This window comes from Microtus ochrogaster, unplaced genomic scaffold (genome assembly GCF_000317375.1).
Source record: "Microtus ochrogaster isolate Prairie Vole_2 unplaced genomic scaffold, MicOch1.0 UNK32, whole genome shotgun sequence".
Taxonomy (NCBI): domain Eukaryota; kingdom Metazoa; phylum Chordata; class Mammalia; order Rodentia; family Cricetidae; genus Microtus; species Microtus ochrogaster.
In genome coordinates, this window is record NW_004949130.1 from 706,721 (window position 1) to 734,496 (window position 27,776).

The following is a 27,776-nucleotide window of genomic DNA, read 5'->3' on the forward strand; positions in this document are numbered from 1 at the left end:
CAGCCCACCCCTTTGTCTTCGCTCGAGCTCTGAAGTCAGGCTTCCCAGTAGACTTGGTGGTAGCTCAACAGTGTTAGCAAATCTTTCCTGAGGAAGAAGAAGATTTTGAAGATGAAGATGCTGTTGATAGTGCAGGCAGCAAAGATGCTGATGGCAGTGATGTGGCCACCAACATGGATGCTGCCTTCTGCTCTATGCCATGCCAGCTCGCCATCTGAGGCAGTGAACGCCTTGATTTGAGGAAGTTCGAAAGTTTGACCCTCCACTCAAACTCCACTTTCTCCACCGCACAATTTCCAGTCCCTATAGTCTGATTTGAATATCATGTTTTCATTAATATATTCAGTGAGGTTTTTAACTATTTCTGGCCCTGTCTCAAAGCATTGCCTACACATCAGTCAAAAAGGGAACAGGTCACCCATGCTGCCCTCTTGTTTATCTATTAATCATCTGGCAAATAAACCACTCAGTATCCTGCCCACCTCGGTAATGTTTGTGATGTAATTTGTTTGGATGCCCAAATGTCACCAGCGTTGATTGTAAGAGCTGAAAAAAAAATGTACTTGCTAAGCGCAGCAAGCTCTAGGCCAAAATGTAAGCATGAAATCTCTGGTTTATTTTTGTAATAATGTTTACAGCTGTTTAATGACCCCGAAAAGGTTCAGTAGTCTGGCATTCTGTATTTCAGAACAGGAGTTCGTGATGCTTAGAACAACCTTGCTTAAACAGTTAAGCAGCAACAATTGGGAAAATTGTATTTAATAAGCCACTGTGTTCTAGGCGAACTTGTCTAATTATTGCTTAACTTACCTAGAAGGAAGCAAGATGGGTTATAGGAAGGAGCCTAGGTCTTTGGCTTTGGGCTGGGGGATGGATGTTTCCCCCCAACTAGAACTGCAGGCTATGAGACCCTTTGGAACAAACTCAGTTGTTTTGGAGCCTCTCATGCTGTTAGGGGAACAAATTCCAACTGTGCGTGGCGGCTCAGGTGTGGGATTCCTGCAAGGTGTCCAGCGCAGCACTTTTACCCACTTTGATAAAATATGGAATATTTAGTTGTGCTCGGTTAGACAACAATATTTAATTTTAAAAAAACCCACTTGAAGCAGATATTCTGAAAGTCATCTTATTTCCAACCATTCTTTTTCATAGTAGAAGGATCAAACTCTTTCGTTCAACTTACTGGCAAGATCTATATTTTTGAGATGATTCACGAGGCTTCCCCCTCCCCCACTCTTGCAAAATGGAACTGTGTTTCTGTGTAAAACTTATTTAAAGTTATGACTGCTAGCATTTCTGGTGTCCTGATAGTTTTAAATTTCATCTTCAGGGAAAGATACAATTAGGTCCTCTCGGAAAAGTTAAGTGAGTGCCTTTGTCATTGATATCACAGGAAATAGTATTGAAAGGGGTAATGCAAAAATGACAATAGCCATTAGCTCTCTCCAAAGCAGCTGGATGACTCTCTGTACCTGCAGTGATGAGCTGGTGAGAAGGCGTTTTGATAGGCCATATCCAATGGCAGGTGTCACTATGGCTGACATTTCTTTACTCATGAATGGTGGCCTTGCAGAGCTCAAGGAGCAAGCTCATGAGCTTCAGAAACCTTCACTAGATCCATTTGTCTTTAGAGGCGGAGCCTGGACTTCCAACCCCATGGTGGGACGTGTAGGAGTACCTGAAGCTCACTGGCCAGTCTGTTTCTTCATCAGAGTCGACCATGGCATCGATGGCCAGTGGTGCTCCTCTCTGTGACCCAGGGTAGGTCAGGACCAGGCAGAAGGTTATGATAGTCTCTGTGACCTCTACTACCTCCAGTGAGGACGGTTGCCTGTCTTTGTTAGATTTAGGTAATTATGTATTCATTGATTCCTTCCATCAGCCAACTAATGCTCAATGATTCACACGTGCATATGCTTAGGGAGGGCCGCAAGCTGTAGGTCAGGAGCAAGTCGTTTTCATTGTTGAACAGCAATTTTGTTTGTATGTCTGTGGGACTGGGGATTGAGGACCTTATGCATAGGAGGCAAGATTTGACCTCTGAGCTCTGTCTTCCGCTGGCTTACATTCTGTGATTATACTTTGAGTTTGCCACCCACATGAAAATGTTGGTTGTAGCACTTGGAGGGTCAGATTGCTTAGTTGCCTGAAGGGCTGGGTCATGGCATATACTCTCTTAGCCCATGACTTCTTGATGCAGGCCCCCAGCTCCTGCAGCATGGATGCTGAGCTCCTAGCCAGGTTACCAGTAGAGGATGGAGGGAGCATGGGGGCTACAATGTTCCTTGGAAACTGGCTGTTGAAGTCCAGAATTGTGCAGGGATACGCATGAGCACCCTGCTTGTCAGGACGTGGCCGTAGGGTGGAGACAGGTCACAGTCAGACACCTGCCGCGTGGCCGATGGCGAAGCAGTGCGATCCCCACAGGAAGGCGTTCTCTATGCGTTTGTCCCCTAGAAGGCTAGGGAAAGGAGTAATCACACTCTGTAAGAACAGTGGCGTGCTCACAGGCAGCCCACCTCCTCCAGGCCTGTGAGCGCCTACAGCAGCAGCTGGATCCAATCCTTTAATAGTAGGATAAATGACCCTTAGTTTCCCACGGTATACATTTGTGCGAGTTGCTGGAGTGCCACCATTGTGGGCTCCCTGGCTGACTCTCAACAGCCATACTTGATGTCTGTGATTGTATGCTTGAGTAGACGCCTGTGGGTGAGTGTGCCCACACCCACCACACACACACAGCATGCCTCGCTAACCTTGAACATAGTCCTTGTAGATACTTTCTCATCCCCTCCCTTTGTTAGCCCTTGGCCCACAAGGCAGATACGTTAGAAGGTTTATGACCGATGCTTGCTGAAGAACGGCTGAGGTGAGGCCTAAATGAATTGTGGATTGCTAAGTGTGGAGAAGTTGGGGTTGGCCCAGGTTTTGCAAGTCCCAGGCCGGGCCCGAGGCCAGCTTGTCCTGCCTCAGCTGCTTTGGCCCAGGGACAGAACATCAATTACCTCACACTCTTTCCAAGAACTCACATTCCCCTTTCTTACTTCGAGTGGAGTAGCGGGCGGTGGTTTGGAATGACACAGAGCGGCATCCTAGGTCCGTGCTCAAGGAAAGCTGAGGGCTCAGAGATCTATCCGACACAGTGCCGCAGGGCAGTGGCATGCTCTGCCGGGCTTCCATGCAGGGTCTTCCCAGGGGCTTGGACCCTAGGAACCTTCTGGGTTGTGGCTGGTCCTTCTGAACACAGGTAGTTCCATCCTGAAGGGAGTGGTCGCTATCTGTCCTTTAGTGCCCAGAGTAGGGGCAGTGAAGGTAGCTAAAGACTGCATGAGTCCCCATGGGCATCTGGATGGAGGGCATGGTGATGAGGTAATTCTCTCTGGTGCTTTTAGACCAACGCTCTGGAATTTGTGATAAGCTGAGGTTGAAATGAAGGTGAGTCTCCTTCAGGGCCTAGCTGCTTCTATAGGCAACGATTCTGTCTGTTCATGCTCGTCCACTGTTGAGGGACACAGAACCCAAGATGAGCAAACTGAGCCTCAGGGTTCGCTTCATGGCATTTGCCCTCAGAGAGGTGATGACATCCTGGCCTGTTCAGGAGGGCTCCAATCAAGGGAGTTAGAAGAAGAAAGAGAACAGAGCTGAGGACCAACCTCCATCAAAGTGGGTGCAAAGGGGCCTGTGAACTCAGACCTGTATCAAGAAGTCAACTTGGAAGAACCGGAGAAGCACATTCTAGAATGTTATATTCCTTCTTCCACTGAAACATTAGCACTGGTATCAGAAAAAAAATATGGTTGATTTTAGCAAACAACCACCACCAGTCTTTTCTTTTCGACAGAATAAAAGAATTCCATACTCAAGGTGAACTGGAAGACTCCCATGTTGAGTTGCTGGCAGGGAAAGTGGCCATGGCCTTCCACTGGACACTCCATGTCCAACCGGATCGTAGCCTTGTTGCTTACACTCCCAACCTCCTCCCCTGTCTCTGCTGAACTGGCACCTGGCCTCAGAGATCTGAAAATAGCACATCATCCCTGGATTCAACCTCGTGAGCTGGCCAACTGGGCAGCCCTTGGAAGTAGGCCAGTCATGTTGGCTTTGATGTCTCCAAACTTCCCAAGAGCTGCGGGGGCGGGGGGAATTCTGTGCACTGTCATATGGCTCCAGGGACATGATCCATATCTGCTCAAGACAGGAGCGAGAGTGGGGTTGAAGCCAGATAGGGCTGGAAGGTGCTGAAGGACTCCAGACTAGGTCCTGGAGGCCACTCATGCCTGCAGCTGCTACGCTGTGTATGGGGATGCCCTTCCCTGATTGCCAATGGATGCCATGATTCCTGGAGTCCGATAGTAATACCACCCATCAGTATATCTTCAGTGAGTGATAGAGACTGGTACATAGTGAGAATTCATTGGCTTGTTGAATAGAATCTCCATGATAACCTAGCTTCTGACCAGTCTTCCAAATTGAAGATGGCAAATTGGAAGCTGCTTTTACTTAAGCAAGTGAACAAGTATGCACCTCTGTGAATGTGTGTGAGCATGGGAACAGCTGACCATGCCTTCATCTGAGGGCTAGCCTGGACTGAAGTCCCTGTCCCTCCTGGAATTAAACACCCATGTCTTTACTCTTGCCAAGGCAGTCAGTCCCTGACTAGTCTATCTGGGAGACAATCCAACAAACAGCAGATTCTTCTGGGGCAGAATGTACTTGCCCCACAGCTGAGCTCTGGCCCCACACATCCCCTAGGGGAAAGTTGCTTGGCCCCATAGTTTTGGCTAAGGTTAAACACAAGGCTCCTGAACCATCTAGCTAACCAACACATTGAAAGACTGTAATACAAAGATGAGATCTGCAGAAACTTATCTAAAAGTAGGAAGTGAATCTGGGCTCCTTCACGGGGGAGGCATATCTGGAAACAGAAGGACTCCAGGCATGGGTTCTTTGCTTTCCAAGCTAAGCACCCTGCATGCTCTGATCTGGAGGAGAGCCTGCCCTCTGACCCACCTGAAACAGTCTGGCATTTGCTGTTCTGCACAGGCTGTGGAGGGGGCAGAGGGGACTATTAAAGACAATTATACAGACTAGCTTCGAGTGTTTGTGTTTAACAAACAGCTTTGAGTTCTAATTTTCTGCAAAACACATACTGCAGGTACAATTTGTACTCATTACCGTATATTGGGAAAGTTATTAAAAACACTCAAACTTGGTTGAGACTTCCTATGGCATCGTCCCTGGATTTTAATTGGTTTTTATCTAGTTCTGCAAAAGATCTCTTTAAGGCCAATCAAAGTCCCTGGCTCAGCTGTCTTGCTAGGCACAGGACAGGGAGAAAGCATCGTACGGTACAAGTCTACTCCATCCAAGCACCAACAGCCTCGCAAGTCCACCAAGATTCCAGCAGGAGATCAGGGATAGGATGGACACACAGTTACCAGATGACAAAAATCAGTGGTTCGTAAAATAAGGGTTAAATCTTAATCTCTGAGGTTTGCAAAGCTGCTACTAGCAGTCTCCTTAAAATTTAATATACCTCGTTAATGCTTCCTCGCAAACACTGAAGGATTTTTATGATTATAATCATGTGTTACAGCACCTAGTACTGTTTCTAAGCAGCATACTAATCAGCTTAATGAGATATTACTGCACTTTTTGTTGACTAAAGCAAAATCTCTTTTATTGTTCTAAAGCCTGTCCTTTACTTTATTTTTTTCCCCAAAACATTATCTTGTTTTATGATGTACCAGTAAATATCATGCTATTGGTGTTATTTTTTTTTCCCTTTGGCCAAATCATAAAATGATCTCTTTCATCTTAGACTAGTGAGTATACTGAATATAGTAAAACAGAAAAGAAAGTGCTCTGTTGGTCTTTTTGATGAAAAGTCACTCCGCTCTAAGGCAAACTTTGGACTGAACCAACAGGTAGGGGCTCTTTGTGAAGGGAAAGGAGGAGGAGTTGAACATTCAGAGCCTTGCTATGTTATTAGGTGTTGAAGATGGTAAAATATTAATAATTGAAATGTGGATGAATAATTGCAGTTTGTAAATAGAAAATACAAGAAAGATGATCCATTCCCAAAACAAATTGGAGGACACTGCCATATTGCATAATTGGCATTTAATAATTCATCTTTTTATTATTGTTTTTGACTATAATTCCTTAGCATTATTATGGGTGGGTAAGTCATGAAATGCAAACCCCCCCCATCCCCATCCATGCCCAACGGATGCTACTGATTCTTCCCGCCACTGTACCAGGTACACATCTGAACTCTTGTTTTAATTTCTAGGGATGGAAGACGCGAGTCTGTGCCTTGGAGTGTCCTCGACGGCACCGGAAGCTGAGCCTCACCTGAGCAGCCCGGTCCTCAATGGCCAGTATGCCATGAGCCAGAAGTTGCACCAGATCACTTCCCAGCTCAGCCATGCCTTTCCTGAGCTGCATCCGCGGCCCAACCCTGAGGAGAAGCCACCTGTAGCCCTGGAGGAAAAGACCCACGTACCCATGAGCGGGCAGCCCATGGGCAGCCAAATGGCGTTACTGGCCAATCAGCTGGGCCGTGATGTGGACAACAGCCTCAATGGGCGTGTGGACCTGCAGCAGTTCCTCAATGGGCAGAACTTAGGCATCATGTCTCAGATGAGTGACATTGAGGACGATGCCCGAAAGAACCGGAAGTATCCGTGTCCTCTGTGTGGCAAGCGTTTCCGGTTCAACAGCATTCTCTCCCTGCACATGCGCACTCACACAGGCGAGAAGCCCTTCAAGTGCCCCTACTGCGACCACCGCGCAGCCCAAAAAGGAAACCTCAAGATCCACCTGCGGACCCACAAGCTGGGCAACCTGGGGAAGGGGCGCGGGCGGGTGCGTGAGGAGAACCGTCTGCTGCACGAGTTAGAGGAGAGGGCCATTCTGCGGGACAAGCAGATGAAGGGCAGCTTGCTGCAACCCAGGTCTGATCTCAAGCCCTTGGCACATGCCCAGCAGACCCCATTGGCCACCTGCAATTTAGCCTTGCCCCCCAACCACAGTGTGCCCGACGTTGCCCACCCGGCACCGTCTCCCAAGCCAGCCAGTCTACAGGAGGATTCGGTGACCCCGGCTGCGGGCTTCAGATGCACCTTTTGCAAAGGCAAGTTCAAGAAGCGCGAGGAGCTGGACCGCCATATCCGCATTTTGCATAAGCCCTACAAGTGCACATTGTGTGACTTCGCGGCCTCGCAGGAGGAGGAACTTATCAGTCACGTGGAGAAGGCACACATCACTGCGGAGTCTGCCCAGGGCCAGGGCCCCAATGGTGGTGGAGAGCAGTCGGCCAACGAGTTCCGCTGTGAGGTATGCGGCCAGGTGTTCAGTCAGGCCTGGTTCCTGAAAGGCCACATGCGCAAGCACAAAGATTCCTTTGAACACTGCTGCCAGATCTGTGGTCGGCGCTTCAAAGAGCCTTGGTTCCTTAAGAACCACATGAAGGTACACCTCAACAAGCTGTCGGTGAAGAACAAGTCCCCCACCGAACCTGAGGTGTCGGTGCCCATGGGTGGCCTGTCCCAGGAGGCCCATGCCAACCTGTACTCAAGGTACCTCTCCTGCCTGCAGAGTGGTTTTATGGCCCCGGACAAAGGCAGCCTGAGCGAACCCACCCAGCTCTATGGCAAAGGGGAGCTTCCAGCGAAAGAGAAGGAGGTTCTGGGAAAGCTACTGTCGCCCATTTCCAGTATGGCTCACAGTGTCCCGGAGGGAGATAAGCACTCCCTCCTGGGCTGTCTCAACCTTGTGCCACCACTAAAATCCAGCTGCATAGAGCGGTTGCAGGCAGCTGCCAAAGCTGCAGAAATGGACCCAGTGAACAGCTATCAGGCCTGGCAGCTCATGGCCAGGGGCATGGCCATGGAACATGGCTTCTTATCTAAAGAGCATCAGCTCACGCGCAACCACGAAGACACTTTGGCAAACGCCGGAGTTCTGTTTGATAAGGAGAAACGGGAGTACGTGTTAGTGGGAGCAGATGGCTCCAAGCAGAAAATGCCTGCTGATTTGGTTCACAGCACTAAAGTGGGCAATCAGAGAGACCTGCCAAATAAGCTCGACCCTCTAGAAGGCAGTCGGGAATTTTTGTCACACGGGCTCAACCAGGCGCTCGAATACAACCTGCAGGGTCCTGGGAACATGAAGGAGAAGCCCACTGAATGCCCAGACTGCGGAAGGGTGTTCCGTACCTACCACCAGGTGGTTGTGCATTCTCGTGTTCACAAGCGGGACCGCAAGAGTGATGAGGATGCTCTGCACGTGGGCGTGGGCGTGGGCCTGGAGGAGCGGCGCGGCTCAGGCAGCGACCAGGAGTCCCAGTCGGTGAGCCGCTCCACCACACCTGGCTCATCTAATGTGACCGAGGAGAGTGGGGCTGGAGGTGGCCTGTCGCAGACCGGGAGTGCCCAGGAGGACAGCCCACACCCTTCTTCACCATCTTCCTCAGGTAGGTTGACAGACAGAAAGTGAAAGGGCCCGAGGCCGGGCCCTGCCCCTGCCCCTGCTTGGTCCTCCATATCAACGTCAGGCCTTAAGATGGTTCTGAGGTCAGTGTGGTTGAAACCACAGAAGGTGTCAGGCTGGATGCTGGGGAGTGTCTCTTTCCTTCAGGATGATGCCCTGCTCCAAAGTTGGGACTGTCTTTTCAGCCTTGATCCATGACTACCAGCAAAAGGCAGCTGAGCCTCCTTCCCCGTGGTAGAGATGGTGTCAAGCTTTTTGATGGGGCACAGTTTACCCTTCCCCTTCAGCTGTTCAGTTCCATTTGTGGTTGAACCTGGTTCTTAGCTTTGTCTTTGGAATCCAGAAGTGCAGACTTGGCTCCAGATATGGACGCGAATATGGAGGGTCTCCCTGGCCTCCCCGGCCTCCCCGTTACTATATTCACCTTTAACAAGCCTTTAACTTGGGAGTTTTCCCACAGCCTCCCTCCCCAGGCCGAACCTATCTCTTGTGCCCTTCTGAAATTGCAGGCTGGCTCACCTGCCCCCAGAGCCACACTGCTTTCCTCTGCTGGGTTTAGTCAAGCACAGAGGTTTGAAAACACAGATGTATGGCTGTGTGTCTTCAGCTGTACTGTGTTGCATGGGCGATACAGTTCTGGGGGTCTAAAATAGAAAGCAGAAAAATCTGTCATCAAAAATGTCTGTGCAATGCTGAAGCATCCTGGCCCTGTTTGGGGGGGGGGGAAGAAAAAAAAAGGAAAGAGAAGGAAAAAGAATAGATATACTAGTCTAAGATGGTTAAATTAAAACCGCTACCTAACAGCAGGTAAGAGGTTGCCTTCATCCACATTTCCAAAGTCCCTTACTAATGGATAGTAAATTGAAAGTTATATCTCCAGCCCTTTATAAAGAAAGCACCTCGCTAATACTGTAATCATTCTACTGCCTAACAACAGAGGAAATCATGCCATAACAAATACCCTGTTACTAATGGCAACATTGATTTCTGCAATCAGCCATTAAGTCTAGAAAATGAAAGACAGTTTGAGGCACCTCGAGGCACTGCGTTGCCCACTGTTAAAGATGTGGCAGTGTGCTGCTGAGGGTCATTTTTTAAAAGTTTCTTTTCTCTCTATTTGCGTGCATGCATGAGTGTGTGTGTGTATGCATGTGAGCGTGTGTGTGTGTGTGTGTTTTTCTGTTGGCTGTCGTTTCCATCGTAGAGAGGCTATTCTTTGCTGTAGTTATTAACTAGATGCCGGTACACTTTGTTGTTATTCTCTCCCTTCAGCTTCTTTTTCTTCTAGAACAAAACTCATACTAGAATAAAGTGTGTGTGTGTGTGACAAAGAGAGACAGAGAGAGTGTGTCTGTATGTGTGTGTGTGGTGTGAGCTTATTACAAGCCAGTAAAGAATTGTTAATACACATAAATCTGAACTACACATTCCAGAGATTCCGATAGCACTTAATGCTGCTGCTTAAATACCCATGAAACACACTGTCTGCTCGTGGAGTCCTGGACTCGCTGGCGATTTATTACTGACAAGATGCTTCGGGAGAGTCTAAGAAGGATGTGAGGGCCACGGGAGGATGAGGTCACACTGCGTGGAGGGGCCTTGTATGAGAGGGAAGTTGTGAAATTGCCTTTCCTGCCAGTGAGAGCTCTGTCAGGATGGGTCCTCACATGCAGGATGGTGAGCTCCAGGCTGTCTCAAGGGACTTTTTCCAACCTCTTGGAGAGGGATCTCTTCTTCAGGAAATGCGTTCTTTGCTGTTCTGAGGTTGGGGACCTACCAGGGGCAGGGGTCGGGAAACACTGGATTCCCTCAGTTTTTGGAGTGACATGGTTTTCACACTGACAGATTCCATTCCCTCTCCAAGACCTGCTAAAGCAAGAGGGTCTTAGCATAATATTCCAATACCAAATGTTCGGCTCTGTTAATGACATGTTTACCATGTTTTTTATCACCTTCTGGCCAAGTGATAGCCAGCTGCTTGCTGCTTCCTCATCTCTAAATGCTCAGTGGGAAGAAAGAATGCACACCAAAAAAAAAAAAAAATCCAGATTTATTTATTTATTTATTGCCTAAGAGAAGCATTGAGTTGGCATTAGCTCTCCACTTTATTTTCCCTGCTGAGGGATTTTACAATGGTGAATACTGAGTCTTTCATTTGGGGTTTGACTTCTTTGTTTTCTTCATATTCAAATCAGACCCTTTCATAATTTTTTGACTAAGGAGGGGAATGGATGGCAGAGCCACTCTGCAGCCCAAATCAGCTGCGTGTCTAAGGGCATTCAGGTTCTGCTGGGGTTTAGGATTCTCAACCAAATCTGGTTTGTTTTCCCCTCTTCTAACAAGTGTGACTTGTATAAAGTGTGTGATTCAAAGATGCATTTAAATAAAACTCTCGACACAATAGGTGGGTTTTTTTTTATTGTTACCTGTTAGAAACCTGCAAGGTGAAGGGGAGAGAAAAAAAAAATTAAGCCCTTAAGTAAAGAAAAAAAAGTACTTATTAAGGCTTCTATTAAGAAATAACTGCAAAACACGGTCTTACAAATTTCTCAGACCGCATAACAATGTCACAAAACTTCATTTGCATGGCTTGATTCTCTTTTTTGTTGAAAACTGGGTCAGTAGGGCCTGAGAAACTATTTTTTCAGATCTTAACCAATGAATTCTTCTTTATAAACCGCTGCTCTTAACATGATAGTAGTTCTGAATTCATCATAAAAAAACCTTTTTTAGCAGAGCCTCTTAGAATAGATCTCTAGAAGGAGGCTTACAATGAGTGGCAGAGACGTCCTTTGTTATCTGATGTAATTCTTTGCAAAGGAGGATTGGGAACGGAGTGGCTGTTTAAAAATGTCTTGCTCAGACCGAGACGAAGAAGGGGTCAAGTTTGCAATCAAACAGTTATTGCCGAGATGGGTGACTGTCACTGGCTAGGCTAATGTGGGATGCAGCTGTTTCTTATGTGAGCAAAAGAATGTTTGAATCAGTGAACATGTGAAAATGATTCCAGTGAACCAGAAAATGTGTTTGTTCTTTTGCCTCTCCAAACTGCTGAGAACCAAGCTTAAGATCAGCCGCAAAAACTAGGACCTTGGACAGACGGAGAGGTCATGTTTTCTAACAGAAAAGCGGCAGGACTCGCCACGCAGATCACCTCCCCATCTCCCTTTGTTGTTGTTTGTTTGTTTATCTTCGACTCGTTTATAATTTCTCACCATAGTGCATGTCGTTTGCGTCCGTGTGCATTGCAAAGCGAAACTATTTGGAGAGCATCAGCTTATAAATTTTACTCTTTTATGACATTCAGAGAGCGGGGCGGCTGTTCTGATGTCTCCTCATTTCCTGGCTTGCGTGCAAAGGCTCTGATGACATTAATCTCTGCATCTTTCCCTAAAACCTCTCCCTCCCCCCTCCCCCCCAAACCACCGATGTATCCTAGCTTTTGCTCTGAGTCAGAAAACAACAGAAGTCCCGTTTCTTCAGATTTTGCTTTGGAAATCATGCTTAGTATAATTAAAACTTAATGTACTAAGAAACGATACTGTTCATTATATCCAACAGGGCAGTTACCTTCCGAATTCCCATCATTTTGGAGTGGGGATAATTGAAGTGTTGATGGTGGGAAGGGGGTAATTGAATGCATTGACCCTCCGTTCATTAAATAAAGTCAGCAAAGTTGCGTGATCAATGGGAGCCAGGGAGAGAGAGATAGAAAGATGGAAATACGGTTAACCCCTACTTCTTCTGCTATAATGTTTTGAGTTGGACAGGGATTATTTGATCAGCTGGGCTAAAAGCCTTGGGGGTCAGTCTGCTTTTGTTGCTAGAATGCATTCCTGAGATGCTGTGCCTCCATCCCGCCTAGGCCCATTGACCACTGCATTGGAGGCCTTTATCCAGACCCCCACCACTCTGCGACCCACTGGTGATAGTGAGATGATAGATTTTCTTCCTTTCACACCTTTTTTTTTCTCTTGTGATTCACCCTCCCCGCCCCCATTCTTGGTAACCATTGCCTGTTCCACACAAACAAATCCAAGCCCTCCAAAGATGATCTCTAAAACAAAAAAGAAAGAAAAAAACATTTAAGTCTGAGGATTAAGATCTCCTTTTTTTCCCTCTTTTTTTTTCCTTTTTCTTTTCTTTCTTTTTTTCTTTTTCTTTCTCCTTTTTTTTTTTTGCTTGTGCATTCCAATTGTTCTTAAAATATTTGGCAATGTCAATTAGTAACTGAGCAGAGTTAGCTGATGAACACAATTTTCCAGTAGACTGAGCACCCTATTGTTGCCGAGCGAACAGCAGATTTCTGAGGTCATTATCATTCGCTGGTTGCTTGGCCCAGCTGCTTCCTGCTGCAAAAGCCAAACTTTATACTGGAGCTCGGGGATGGCTGCAGCAACAGGGGTCTGGGAGGGGGAGAGGGGAGCTGGCTGCAGAGCGGAACTAAGACAGTCATTATCAGCAGAGGAAACAGAAAGCAAAAGTTTGCCCGCTATTCCCGAGAACGGTAGTATGGGGGGCTTGGCACTCGGTTCCTTGCCACTACCTTCCTTCTCTAGGAGCAGAGTTAAAGGTGGGGAGAACACCCCCAAGGCACAGTGGCTACTGACTTCTCGCAGAACACAACTCTGCCAAACAATCACTCCATTTATAAACTCCTTAAGAATGTTTGACCCAACCAAGAGCTGGGGCGTAACTCCCCCATAGATAGATAAGACACTTCCATTTTCATTTTAAAAAGTCCTTTTCAAGATGCTTTTAGCAACTTGAAAAGAGTAAACTCAAGGACCACAGGCAGGAATCAGCGTGCAGCTTTCCAAAAGGGATCTTTGAACAGAAGGTGGTCTGAAATTCCTTGAAAAATAAAATTTCAATACTGGGGACTCACTCCTATGCCTGTTAGCTTTCTTCCTTTTCCTTCATCACCCTGACTCTTGCCCCCACCCCACCCCAATTTGCGAGCTGTTTCATGGAGAAGAAAAGCTGCACTTTTTTTTTTTAAAGCTCAGCTGTTAAAGCCGAACACCATATGCAGCCCTTCCGTCCCCGCCGTGGGAGCATGTGCAGGCGGCCACTGTGTTTGTGGAGATTTACGGAGGCCCAGCTTGTGTGTGCCAAAGCAGTGCCCAGGCAGACGCTGGCCAAGGTCCTTCTTCCAAGTCGATGATTTGATGGCCACCCGCCTGGATGGATGTACTGGCTAAGACTCCTGGGGAATGTTAGAGAGGGCAAGGGTCAGAGGCCTGGGTAACCTCCCACAGTCCTTAGCTCTCCCACGTGGTCCTGGAGTGGTCCATTCACCTGGAGCAGCTGGTGATGCTAGCTGACAGTCACTGGCAAATGCTAGTCACTTTGGGACCATCACTTCATTTCCTTCCTCCTATGGGAGGTTGGATGCTTCCCAGGACTTTCTTTTAATAAACTTTCCATTCCAAGGTGGATGTTCATTGCTTTGTGTTTAGAAACGGCTATTTGTAAACACACTGCAACACCCTGGGGCTTCTGCTGTCTCCCTTGCCCCCTTGAATGTGGCTGTAAACTCCACTTCCTTTGAGGCTAGATGCTGCTGTCCCTTAGCAACTCAGCAAGAGAAATGTGCTGCGAGCTCTGACAGGCTTCACACGGGAAGCCGCAGAAGACATCCTAGCAGGTCTTCAGCCTCCCTCCGTACTTGTAGTCTGTGGACTTCGTATAAGCCATGAAGGGTTGGATTCCAGGCCTGCAGTTGCTCAAAGCCCAGCCAATGTTCTGGTGATGGACTCAACGTTGTTGGACTCAATTTGCCTGTATCCAGACAGGGCACCACGAGGCCCATCCCTCTTCTTCCTGGTGTGTTTCAAGGAGTGTCGCAGAACTCTGAGACACCCATGGCGCTCCATGATGGTTACTCATTTGAGGAGCAGAAGAGGTCTTTTAAATCCCAAATTAATGACCATAAGCAAACACGGATGAGCAAAGGGTGGGTAACAACGAAGCAGAGAATTAAACTGTCGCTTCTGAAAACATAGCTCAAATGGGAGTTTCTGATTCCCATCCTGGCTGACACCACCTTTGGGTAGGAGGGGACTAGAGTTATCGATTTGCTTTATATATAAAGGCACGGTGGGGCATTTACACTACGGTTTGTCCAGAAGCAAGCACGGTCAGTTCAAGAGCTTCCTTTCATCCGTTTCCAGTGTTTGTCGGTCAGTAAGAAATTCCTCCCACTGGGTACACTTTTCTTGGGCTGAACTGGTACAGTATCTGTTTGCAGGGCTTCTTGGGGTCCTCCTGCTTACTCCTGCCCTTTCTTCCAGGACTCTGATCCTTCGAATCCCTTCTTCGGGCTGTTTTTTGCCTTGCATATAAGAACATTTTCTGGAAAGGAAGGCTATAATGTATCTTAATTTACCGCCCTACCTGGGAGGGGAACAAGTTTCATGTGGCCCAAATTTAAGAAATATGGGAGCAGGGCTAAGTTTTGAGTCCTCTGTTTTGCTGTGGAACACTCCACTGGATTCCAGACTCCCGTCAGGACACTTGGGGATCTCAAGATGGAGAATTTGAAATTCATTGAGGAAACCTAACATTCTTGATGCCATTTTGTAAGAGTAGAATTGAACCGTTTGGCCTGTGAAGTCAGAGAAGTGTTTTGACCGTGGAGCTAGTGTAAATGCTGAGGGTAAGGCTTTGAAACAATCATGGCAGTGGGGATTGGCTCTTGGCACTTGCCTAATTCATGATGATGGCATTGGAACTTGTGCCATCTGTGAACCTGGGGTCTTCTGGTTACCCTCTCGGGCTTTTGCCACCCTTGCTGGCATCTGGCAGGCATTGCTCACCCTTGCCGAAGCTCTAAACATGACCTGGAAGGAAAATGGCTGGGAGTGACTGGAGAGTACACAGAGGAGCTATCCAAGATGAACGGAGAGAGGAGGGTGGGCAGGCAGGTGGTGGGGGGACTTTGATCTCCCCAGGAATGATCACGGCTGCAGCTGAGAGGAGCCAAGGGTCTCCCTTGCCTCTTCCTGGCAGGATGGGACGATGGCAACATTTACTTAAGCTGTGGAGTCTGGCACAGCCTCATCCAGGCGCCATCTGGAGAGCCCTTCTCCGAAAGCCACAGACCCCCACTACAAGAACTCAGGGGAGCAGGACTTGGGCAGAGTTTGGGGATTTTTTTCCCTTTAGGCACATCCTGAGCATCCAAGCACCTGAGTAGGCTGAGGCGCCTCTGAAACTCCCATTGCTAAAGTGTGAGTTTTCCCTCAGTACCCCTCCGGTTAATTCTAGAGACTGATGTGGCTCAGGTTGGCTTTGTCAGGAGGGCACGTACTGTCCCGGCTGCCTCTCCACCTGTGTACTTGATGTGGCATGTTGCTTCCTGCCTTTACCCAACTGTACTAGCTACATATAGACACACCGTGGGAAAACACGGCCCGTTAATGTGATGGAAGTATGCCTCTCTCTATAAGCCCTGGAGAAACGGATCTAGGATCCAGTGGCTTGACTCATGACAAAGAGCGCCAAACAAAGTATAGAGATCCGATGCCCCCTTTCCCCTGATATGCATCCCAAACCAAAACAGCAATGACCAGAAACAAAATGAGCGTCTAAACTTTGCAGCTGCTTGGTGGGTGTCTGGGCTTCACCAGGAGCCCTGCCGAATCAAATAAAGGGGAGTGGTCTGGGTGTAATTCAGCTGGCTCTTGTCTGCGTTTTCCCTACCAAAAGAAAGTAAGGGCTTATCTTCTTGTGGGACCCATCTCTGTGTCTTGGTTGCTGTGCGTGTGTGTGACATGTGACATGTGTCTGAAAGAAGTGAGAGACACAGCACAAGCTGGCTCCTTGGCTCTGCTGCCCACTCACTACACCACGTGGTGGGGTGGGGTGGGGTGGGAGGGGCTTCCGCCGGAGGTGCCTGGGCAGAGTGCTCTCTCTCCAGTGAGGGTTTCGGAAAGTAGGTCGTGGGTGTACTCCGTTCTCATAATTTGTCACTCGCTTTCAAGGATCAGGGCGGTTTCCCACTCCCCTTGGGAGGGAGGCAGTGCGCATATCTGAGAACTGTTATCCTGTGTCCAGGGGCAAGGATGCTCCACAGAGGAGCGCATTCATTCTCGTGTAGAGGCATCTTGTACAAATGGAATATGGGTTGACACTCCACTTGTCTCTTTCCTCTTGTCTGGACTCAGGTCCAGAGCTAGCAGATTCACCAAGAAAACAGGTCCCCACCACGATGTTATCTTTCCTAAAGTCAGTGGCCTGTGTGTGTGATGTGTGGATGCCCCTTGCTATCTTCAGTCATCTGAGGGGCGTTTTGGAGCCTTTCCAACCTGCCTATATTGAGCTCAGTATCTAAAGTAGACTGTGGTTCTTCTCCTTGAACAAGAACAAGTCAGATACAGTGTTCTTTTTATTGATAAGAATGTTTAAAATTTTGATAAAGCCAGTGTTTTGTTTTATTTTATTTATCCCCCCACCCATATTGGAAGTGATCTTCCAGTTTGCCTGTAGTGTGATGTCATGATCCCAGCTGAGGGAGGAGCCTTGGTCTGGTTTGTGTCGTTCTCAGCTGGGTCTGAGCCCTCTGAAGTGATCTTTGCTCCTCAGTGAAGGAGGCTGCTGCTATTTTCTTTTTTCTTACTATAGACTAGTCCTTACTCACCCGGGATATTTAGAAGGTACAGATAATTTAGAAAAAAAATATCTTCTTGAACTAAGCGTGGTAGCTCATGCCCGTGAACCTAACACTCAAGACACTGAGGCAGAAGGATCTTAAGTGTGAGGTAATACCTGTTGGTGATTCCAAGGTTGGCTTGGGCTACATAGCTGGACACTGTCTCAAAAACAGAAGCAAGCAAACAAACCAAGGCAATTTTAAATAGATATACTTAGAACCACTCAGGGCTTCACCCTGCAATCTGTTTATATGCCTTCCCGTTCTTTGGTATGTGTCTGACCATGTGGCTCCTGAAGGGGCCACATCATATTGTACACACTCCTGGACAAACCTTTCCTAAAGTACATGTTACACATTAAGTTCTGAGGGGCACATGGTGTCTGTAGGAAATGCCCAGTTTCACCTTAAAGGGTCCGATGATATCTAATACAGCTTTTTAAGTAAACAGGCAGTAGGATGGACGTGTCTTATAGGCTATTGCATGCATGCTGCTGCCCTATTGTGATAGCTATCCTTTTGTTTCATTTTTGCTGTTTCCAGACAGGATTGTGCTATGTAGCCCAGGATGGTCTCAAACTTGGGAACTTTCTCTTCCACCCTCCCAAGTGCTTGCTATAACTGGATGTACACACCATCGTGGCCAGCATGTTAGTTTTCTTTCCTTCCAGAGACCATCACAGAATAAATACGCTCTCTGGGGAGAAAGCAGAGATCCAGAGAAGAAAAGGCCTATCTATAAAATGATGGGTCCACTGTGTCTACAAAGCAGAGACTTGTTTTTAGTTTTCTCACTCCGAGAAGAAACATCCTAGGGACTTTTTGTTTTTTTGCATGTTTGTGTCTGGATGGTCGCAATCATGTGTGCAATTATTTCCTTAGGTGTAAGTGAGTCTGTGTTCCCTGGCAGGTGTCCCTGAGGCTGCAGATGTGGAACGCCCGGCAGTGTTCTATAAGGCCATAGCTGGAGACAGTTTCTGTGCTGGAGATGTTGCCCCAAGTAAATCCCTCCTGTGATTGTGAACTTGTCCCTTTCACCAGGGAACTCTTTGACTCCTTTGTTCACTTTCAGTGCATGTGTGCCTGTGTTCAATCATCAATTCATCTATTTTACTAATTCTGGTTCCGATGCAAAGGTGAGGAAAGAGGGAGCATTTCTCAGCCCACAGAGGCTCACACACAGTCTAGGATCTGCAGAATGTCATAGATTGAGGCAGACACCTGGAAGATGTTAGCGTTCCTGGAGCTTTTGGGGATCCTTGGTGTCCTGTTTGTACCCCTATGCCCCAAGATGGTTAAGGAACCTATGTGTTACCGAAGTAGCTATTTATTTCATTAGGCCAGACAGGTCATGAACACTCTATCCTCCTGCCTCGTCTCTGAGTGCTGGGATTGTGGGCATGCATCTCTTCATTTGGCTACAAGTAACTCACCTAGCAGCGAGGAGTAGCTCATTCCCTCTGTAGAGCCTACCCAGTCTTGGCGATGCCAGAAGCAGGCAGACACGAAATAGTCACTTAAGGCTGGGGGGGTATATTCTGATGTTGGATTCAGGAAATGTGACCCACTATAGCAGGGAGGGTATGGTGGCTGAAGTGATCTGGTCCATGGCTAAGAAAGCTTGCTGTGCCAGCTTCTCACATACCATGCTGGAAGCAGAAGAGCTCTGTCAAGAAATGGGGCTGGACAACTTTCAGGGCTCTCCCCCAGTGACCTACTTCACCAATGAGGCTCCAACTCTTAGAGCTTCACAACCACCCAGAACAACACACTAACTGAGTACCAAGCTGGAGGGATATTCCATGCTCAAATCATAGCACGCAGACTGACTTGTCCCTGCCCCTACCAGCCCTTGGCTGGGGTAGTTTCTCCTTGGCTGAGAAGCACAGGGTAAATCGGTCTTGGTACTTCCGTAAGAAGGCATTGGAGAAGAGCCTGGTTTCTGCGGAAGCCTCTTGAAAGGCAGGGGAGTGCAGGGCAGGACAGGCACCTCGGCAGGGCTGCCTGTCATTATTTTGGTTTTTGGAGCGAGAGCAGCACAGTAGAGATGAGGGCATCCACACAGGATGGAGAGGAAGCTCCAGGATTTGTCTCGGCCTTTGTCCATGGTGTCATTTTGGTTTCTGACTCATGACCTGAGCAACTGTCAGACTGTGGGGTGGGTGTGAGCTTGTCACTGAGAGCTTAAGTAAGCGCCCCTGAAAAATTGCATGACTTCATACTCAGATGTATGCTTACTGGCACAAGCTTTGTCCATTTGACCCAAATGGACCTTCCTTTACCTAGAAACTGTGCACACCTGCTCACAGGGGCTCTCGCGAGCTCAGGGCCAGATTGGTGCTCTGCATAACGCCCCGATGGCATTTCAGCAGAAGGCATGGTTGAGGATGCGGTTGTCCTTCTGTGGGAGCAGGAACTGCATAAGGACTCATAAGAGGTCTGTGCAAACAGACACTGTCTGCACGCAGTGTTCCTTAGTGGCACGCGCTGTCTTCTCTTGAAATATAACATTACAGGCCTCACTCTGGAGCCACAGTGAAATACACTTTTCTAACATTTAAGAACCATCTTGGGGGCGCACGCCTTTAATCCCAGCACTCGGGAGGCAGAGGCAGGCAGAACTCTGTGAGTTTGAGGCCGGCCTGGTCTACAAGAGCTAGTTCTAGGATAGGAACCAAAAGCTACGGAGAAACCCTGTCTGGAAAAATAAAAAAAAAGAAAGAAAGAAAGAAAAAAGAAAAAGAACCATCTTGGGGCAACCAGATGGTTCAGTGGCTGAGGGTGTTTGAAGCCAAGTCTGATGACCTGAGTTATTTTTTTAAAGAACAAAGGAGAGAACCGATTCTTGCATGTTGTTTTCTGACCACTGTGTACACATACACATGCTCACATGTGTGTGCACACACACACACACAAACACACACACACACACACACACACACACACACACACGCATGCGCGCACACACAAATGAAACGAAACTGGATATGGTAGCATGTGCATTTAATCCCAGCTCTCGGCAAAACCAGTCTGGTTTACATAATGAAACCCTGTCTCAGAAACAATGAAACAAGAAAGGAAAGGAGAAGATAGGCAGCAACTCAAAGCCGAAAGCACACACCTCATCCTGAAACCTGGCCCTGGTCTTCTGGTTCCGGCTACCATTCTGGCCTGCTGGACAGCTCATCCCCAGTCTCTGTGCCTCAGCCTATTCGACTTCATTTTGGACTTAGGATGGGAGTGGAAAGAGTGAGGTCCCTTACAGTGTTCACCTTTCATGTCTCCCATCTTCTCCCTCTACCCCTCTCCCTCCCTCTTACAATTCGAATATGCAGTGACCCCGCCGAATCATGTATTGGGACTTAGTCGCCAGCTAATGGGTTTTGAGGTGTGATTGAATTCTGAAGGTTCAGATTTTAACCCGTGATAGATCCATATTGCACTGGGATTACTGGGAGGTGTTTCAAGCAATCCTTCCCAGGGACATATAAATCGTGTCTCCCTTCTTATAAGGTCCATGTGACAAACCAAAGTACAATCCCACCAAAGCTTACCCTGCGCAGCCGTGTGAGTTTATTGGTCTTTGGTTAGAGAGCAGCAATGAAGAGACATGGCTGACCCCAAAACAGCCTTACCGCTTTGGCATGAAAAAATGGTGTCTTGGTTAGGATTCTTATTCTTGTGGAGAGATACTGTGACCACAGTAACTCTTATAAGGAGAGCATTTAATTGGAGTGCCTTACAGTTCAGAGGTTTAGTCCATTATCATCATGACAGGGTATAGGCAAACATGGTGGTGGCTGTGTCTTGACTTGCAGGCAATAGAAAGTCAATTGAGACACTGGGCAGTATCTTGAGCATAGGAAACCTCATAGCCTACCCCCACAGTGACACACTTCCTTCAGCAAGACAGTACCCACTGTAACAAAGCCACACCTAACAATGCCACTCTTGAAGATTATGGAGGCCAATTACATTCAGACTGCCATAGATGACACCACCGTAGTCATGTAGATAGAGGCCCACTGCAATTAACTTTACTTGATCTGTATTCTCTGGTACCTTCTGAGACCCTGAGGGCCCATGTAGTTAGTGCAGAATATCACAAATGGCTGGGAGGTGTGACAGGAAACTTAAAGAGGGTCCAATACATTCTCACACCTTATTTAAGGGAATGTCACAGTCCTGTAGGCACAGCTGATCTGATAAAGATGGCAGCCTTTTCTGGAAGGATTATCTACAGCAGGAAGTGGCAAAGGTTGGAGGTGGAGGAGGTGGAAGCCTGGTTGCAGGAAGGAGGTCACTAGAGGTATGTCCTTGGGGTTGCTTCTTGCTAGGGCCTCTTTCTTTACATCCCTTTTCTCTTCTTCCTGGCTTCTGTGGTGTAAACCAAGATTTCCCACCATGCCCCCACCCCATGCTGGACTGAATTCTCTGAACCCTTGAGCCCTTGAGTTCTCTATGTCAGGCCCTTGGTCACTGTGAAGAGAAGCATCTTCACTTCCCCAAAGCAGTCATGGGCAGAGTGTAGCTCTGTACAGTCATTTCCTGCTGGGCTCATAGAGGACCAAGGTTTCCAAAGTCTGAGGGTTTGTAGATCTGAAGTTTGTTTTATTTATTTATGGGGCATGTGTGGAGATGTTGAGACAGAGTCCTGCTACGTAACCCAAGTTGGCCTCCAGCTTGAAGCTCCTGAGTACCGGGTTTATAGATGTGTACCACCACATATGGGTTCTTCTCGCTGATATTTATGTCTAAATTCCATTAGGTCATCCCCTGGTGAGCAGGAGGGCTGAGCAGACCCCTTCTGACTCTGTTCCCATTGGGGTCTTTACACCTTCCAGCCCTCCAGCACACCAGGAAGCAGAACTCTGCAGCTGTGTAGGCTCCCATGTTCTCCCAGCATGACTGTGGAATGTTCTTGCATTGGGGATTATACCATTGACACTTAAGTGTTATCTGGACCAGCAAGGGCTCCTCAGCCTCTCTGTGTTCCTTGTCAGTGATGACACTTGTCTGTCTGTGGCTCAGCATAGACTGAGCACAAGAAAACATGACCTTGAATGGAGTCTGTGATTGGGGTGAAACGGAGATGCATTCAGCTGGTAGATCACTAGTGGTTTGCACAGCACCAGAAGACTGGCCTCGAAGATTTAGACTCACTGGATCTGATGACCCAGTCGCTAGGAAACACAAGTTGGCTGGTGTCAGGGTTGGGATGTGGGGAAGCATGAAGCCTGAGCAAAAATACAGTGTGTGGAGTATGACTGCAGTCAGTAGTGGAGTAGTGGAGTAGTATTGGTAGTAGAAGAATTAGCTCTCTTGTTGGAGTCGGCTGGGACATATATAATAGGGCTAAGTCTGTAGCTGCGAATATCCTTTGCTTTGTGCATATTCAATTTTTAAAAGTAATATCAGGTTTCATCTTATTCTGGACATGACAATGAATGACACTAAGGCAAGCCATCTGTCCTCCCGAAAAACCACTCTGCACCCAACACTGTCATGGCTATATTGGCAGAAGGAAGGGTAGAGGTGTCAGTCTGCTTCTGTGGAATAGTGGATCTGACTCGGGGAATGGACACAAACAATAGTTGTAAATGGCCATTTGTAGGACCTGTTGGGGTGGTAGAAGAAGAGATCTTCCAAGCAGAGGGAGAGGCCGATGGCTCTTCTCCTACAACCACCAGCTCAGTGTGTCCCTTAATACAGGGAGGGAGAAGGGGGTGCAGCTCCTCTGAGGTTGCAGGGCCATGACCTGGTGGACTCCTGGTCATCTACCGTGTGTGAGTTTACGAAAGCCCAGTTTTCTCATGTCTTCAACGATAGCGTCCCTCGTTGGATCCTTTGCATACCCTTTGTGGCTGTGTGTGTGTGGCTGGACACAGTGAGTGATGCAAAATGCTCATATCGGCCTTGTCTGGAAGCCAGCTCTCTGCTGCTCCAGCCCCTTTCTGAAGAAGGACACCCCACTGTCAGGTGGGCGGGAAGAGAGAGGAGGCTCTAATCCTCCTAGCAGGGTCAGCCCCATTCTCTGAGGTGTAAATTAAGAGGGCAGACTCATCTGGGAATGCTTCCAGCAGAGGGATGGGCGCCTTTGTTGTCTAGCTAGCCTCTCAGCACCATGGGCTAAACCAGGCAACCACTTCACACTGACCACGCTAAGCTGGAACACTCTGGGCTGTGCCTTGGACCTTGGCCTTCTCAAGGTTGCCTGTAGGGCCAAACGCAGAACTCCACTCTGGGGATAGGAGTGGATTTACCATGGTGGGAGGGGGAAGATGATTAGCTGGTTCTTTCTGTGTGTGTGTGTGTGTGTGTGTGTGTGTGTGTGTGTGTGTTTGTGTGTGTAGATACTGGGGTGAGTGTGTGTGCATCTTGGGGTAATAGTATCATACTTATCTGTAAGTTGGCTTAACACTTTTGAGACTGTACTAGGCTCCCTATAAGTATGGGATGTTTAAGTATGTGTTGGAGTATATGACTTAGTCTGGGAGCAGAGGCCCCCACACTCATATGGACTGTAAATATCACGATGGCACTGTGGGTGTCATGGTGGGTGTTAGGAGTGTGAATATGTTGGATGCATGGTGTTTAGGGCACTATATATGTTTGCTAATACATGGGTTCATAAAGGGTTTATGTATTGAGATAGACATCATGGTATGTGGCTGTATGTGTTGGCATAGGTATGTGTTGTGTGCTGTGTTGGGTGACTGCGTTGGTGTGTATTTGTGCTTTAGCGAAGACAAGCATATTGGGATGTAAGGGTCTGCACACGTGTCCCTTTGTATGTGTAGATCCCATGATGGCTTCTTATTGGGAAGGTGGGCTTGGTATCCCTGGTACGAAATAAACGACTTCAATCACTTCTTTAAGGCCCTGCCTCTTCCCAGAAACTCAGAGAATTGTGAATGGGGGCTTTTCCTTTTAGTCTGACTCAGCTTCAGGCAGGTGTGGCTCTGGGATTCTACTTGGCATTTACAGAAAGCCCTGCTTTCTGACAACTCACCACTAGGTCTTATGGTACCTCAAGGTCTCTTGGTAAAAGTTGGAGTTTGAGGTTCTGAGATTCCCAGACAAAGACCTCAGCCAGCCACATATGAGTTGCGCTGTTTGGGCCATGCTGGTTAACTTGCTCAGCACAAAGCAGGATTGGATGCCCCCTCCCCACTTCTCTCTAGGTTACAATGTTTCACGGCTCAGTGTGGAGCCTGGTACTGTCAGAAAGCAATGGGGGTTATGACCTCACCCAGGCTTGTCTCCAGGTGCATGGGTGTTTCTGAGATCTCAATTGGGTACAGGGCTATGGCTCTGTAGGCAAGCCCTCAGTATCTGTGGGACCGCCACCCTGAGACAGCGATGACCTCCTCCCGCCATGCTGACCATCTCTCCAGGAGCCTCTGTGATGCTCTGAAGGTTTTCTCTCCCTCCTTGTTCTTAGAGGTCAGGGTCCCAGCTGGAGGCCAAAGTGATGCTTCAGAACCCTTAGGTGTCATCCCACAACCCTGATCTGCAAGGGAGGCAAAGACCTACATGGAACATTTTGCAGCCCTAGAAAGGGACTTTGCAGCATCTTTCAGTTCAGGTGGTTCAGGTCTGGAGCCACAGTGGTTGGTATAGGTGCGGCCCTGAGGAAGTAGAACATGAGCCTTGGGAACTTGTCACAAGGCTGGGTCTCCAGAATGACGCCCAGCACAAACAGCTGCCAAACAGTGTCTTGGTCTAGCCCAGGAGTTCTCAACCTGTGGGTAGCAACCCCATTTGCGGACCAAATAACCCTTTTACAGGGGTCATATATCAGATACATTACATTATGATTCATAACAGTAGCAAAATTATAGTTATGAAGCAGCAATGAAAATAACTTCATTACTGCTTGTCGTGGGGGGGTTATCACAACATGAGGAACTGTATTGAAGGGTCTCAGCATTAGGAAGGTAGAGAGTCAGTGGTCTCACCAGATCTCAGGGCCTGAGTGGGCACCAGGCTCCTGAGGGTCAAGGTCAAGAGGTTCTGTGTTCACAATACAGGCCTTTAGAAATGTCAGAAAAAAATGTCTATCATGGGACAGAATGTGGAGGGTCAGGGCAGCCATGCATTAGCTAGAGGCTTTCTGGAGGTCTCACGGAGCAGAGACAGCAAGGAATCTCTGATTCTGCTGGGATGTGGTGACACTGGGCACTTGGGGATTCACTGTCATTTGGCACTTAGAGGAGAGAACACTGCCACGTCCATGGGGCTGGACAGCTCTGGCTAACAATGGCAGAGAAGGGAGGTGATGACTGATCAGCGGAGGGCGGATCCTTCCAGGTAAGTCAGTTTCTCTTGTCTGAGCTCACTGCTGGGAAAGCCATGCTTTGTGGGAACTCAGCGTGAACTGTGACAGCTAAGGGTTCCCAGGAATAGAGACAGAACATAATAGAAGTCCTAGGGACGGTCGCAGTCTGGAGCACGGGAGCTGTCAGGAAGCTAGTGAGGCGTGACACTGGCCAGGCCCTGGAGCCAAGTTCTTCTCTGCCTAGAACCTTGTGGTATTCCCCAACTTTTGCTGTGAGGTCAGTTCTAAGGCAATGAAACCCCATAGCCATGTGTCATCCTATCCCTCTGCCGAGGTCCCTCTACTGACTCTGTCACATAGAAACATCCCCCATGGTGGGCCTTCTAATTGACTGTCGCTCTACCGTACATAGCTTTGCCTTTTTTTTTTTTTTTAAACGGGGTCTCCCTTTATAGCCTAGGCTGGCTGGGACCTGCTGTCCTCCTGCCTCTGCCTCCTGAGTGATGAAATTACAGGTGTGTGCCTCTATGGCGCTGGTGTCCTGGGGTGGACACACCAGACCCCAGAAGTTCAGAATGAACCCCACTGTCATTTCCTCTGCTTTTGTTTGAAGCATTGGCAACAGAATCTAGGCATTTGCACATGCCTAACACGTGCTCTACCACGAAGCTCCAGTCCTCACCCTGTCATTTTTGCTCCTCCTGTCTCCTCCTCTCCAATTTCGGAATTGCAGGTGTGCTCAGCTACCCCAGGGGTTCTGTGTCTTAGTGGTGGTTCACTATGACGCCCCTAAATTTTCCTGTGTTGTTTAGAAATGGAATTCCAGGTTAGCTCAGTGCTGAGACCAAACAGAGGAGGACTCGATGGTCTAGTCTGATGCTGGGGACACAGTTTGGGTTTTAAGGGCCACACCCTGGGCTGGGGGAAGGAAGATGAAGGGAAGGACCCAGCAGGACGGGGCCAGTGTCAGCGGAGCTCACAGACTGAGCAGCTAGCTGGCCAGCATCAATAGCTGTTAATCTGTGCACGCTGTGGACCGACAGCCACACTAGGCACATCATGCATTCCTTCCCCATCTAATTTCAGTCTGTTGCTGTGATGAAACACTCTGACCAAAAGTAACTTGGAGAGAAAAGGGTTTCCTTCAGCGTGTGCTTCCAGGTCACAGTCCATCACTGAGGGAAGTCAGGGCAGGCACTCAGGCAAGAACTGAAGTCAAAACCCTGGAGGAGCACTACTCACTTCCAGGCTCCTGTTCAGCTAACTTTCTTAGACAGCCCACAACAGCTTGCCTAGGGGATGGTGCTGACCACAGTGGGCTGAGCCCTCCCACTTCATTCATCAGTCAATAAGATTTCTTACAGTCATGACCACTGGGAAATCTGATTGGGGCAATTCCTCTGCCCATGTGACTCTAGGTTGTGTTGAGTTGACAATAAAACTAGCCAGCCCACATCTCCAAAACCTAGGCGAAACACTACACTAAGCCATGAATACCACTGCCAAAACCTGCTTGTGCCTGAATTGCTTTCCTGGGGTTCCCAACTGGCTTTGGGGGGGGGGAGCTTGCTATATCTTAGTGGAGGAAGCAGAGGTGGAAGGAAAGTGACCAGGTAATGAGATGCAGAATGTAGTCATGCAAACAGTCAGTGAGCACCAGGAGACAGAGTGGAGCAGTGTTTTGGTGGCCTTGGGTACCAAACTCTTCTCTATCCTTGTGGAGACAGATGGTGAACACTGAGGCCAGCAGGGAGGTGGGACACAGGGAGCTTGGCTTGTGGTAGCAGTGCAGGAGAGGATAGATTCATGTCAGCTGTGGATTTAGTGAGGCCATAAACACTCGCATTACTTGAGGTGCCTGTGGGCCTCCCTGTCCTGATACCTGATTGATCCAGGTCTTGTGATTATTAACCCAGGGCTTGTAGGATTATTGTCAGGTCCCCTGACACCTCTAGAGAATCCCCATACCACTCATAGGAGGATGAGCCCCATGCCAATCATTGATCCCTGGAGAGTAGAAAGGAGCAGAGAGCTGAGGAGAGCCAGGGCTATCTGGGGCCTTGTGGGAAACACCAGTGAGGACAGGGGATGTTGGCCGCATCACAGATTTCTGTAGAAGCCCTGTGGGACATTTGCTTGAGAACAAGATGAAGTCCACCTGGGCTTCCTGCCAGCTCATGAATGGTCAGTTGTGTTTGGAGGCAGCAGTCAGAACCAAACATCAACAAGTCCACAATTTCACTACTTTATTTATAAGACCCAAAATGAGCTTATTTGTGCTGGCCCAACTGGGAGTCTTGCTTCAGACAAGCCCTCCAGTGCCTTAGCTGCTTCCTGGGTCTG

The 27,776-nt window shown here is 48.2% G+C and overlaps 1 protein-coding gene across 6 annotated transcripts in view; it reads left to right on the forward strand.

Annotated features, from left to right (window-relative positions):
- Znf536 (zinc finger protein 536) overlaps nucleotides 1-27,776 on the forward strand; it is a 453,184-nt gene that overhangs the window by 198,964 nt on the left and 226,444 nt on the right. For all 6 annotated transcript variants that reach the window (XM_026789909.1, XM_026789911.1, XM_013354210.2 and 3 more), the window contains exon 4: nucleotides 6,296-8,479. In XM_026789909.1, coding sequence (XP_026645710.1) covers nucleotides 6,298-8,479 — 2,182 coding nt within the window. In that variant the 5' untranslated portion in view covers nucleotides 6,296-6,297. The remainder of the gene's footprint in view (nucleotides 1-6,295; nucleotides 8,480-27,776) is intronic.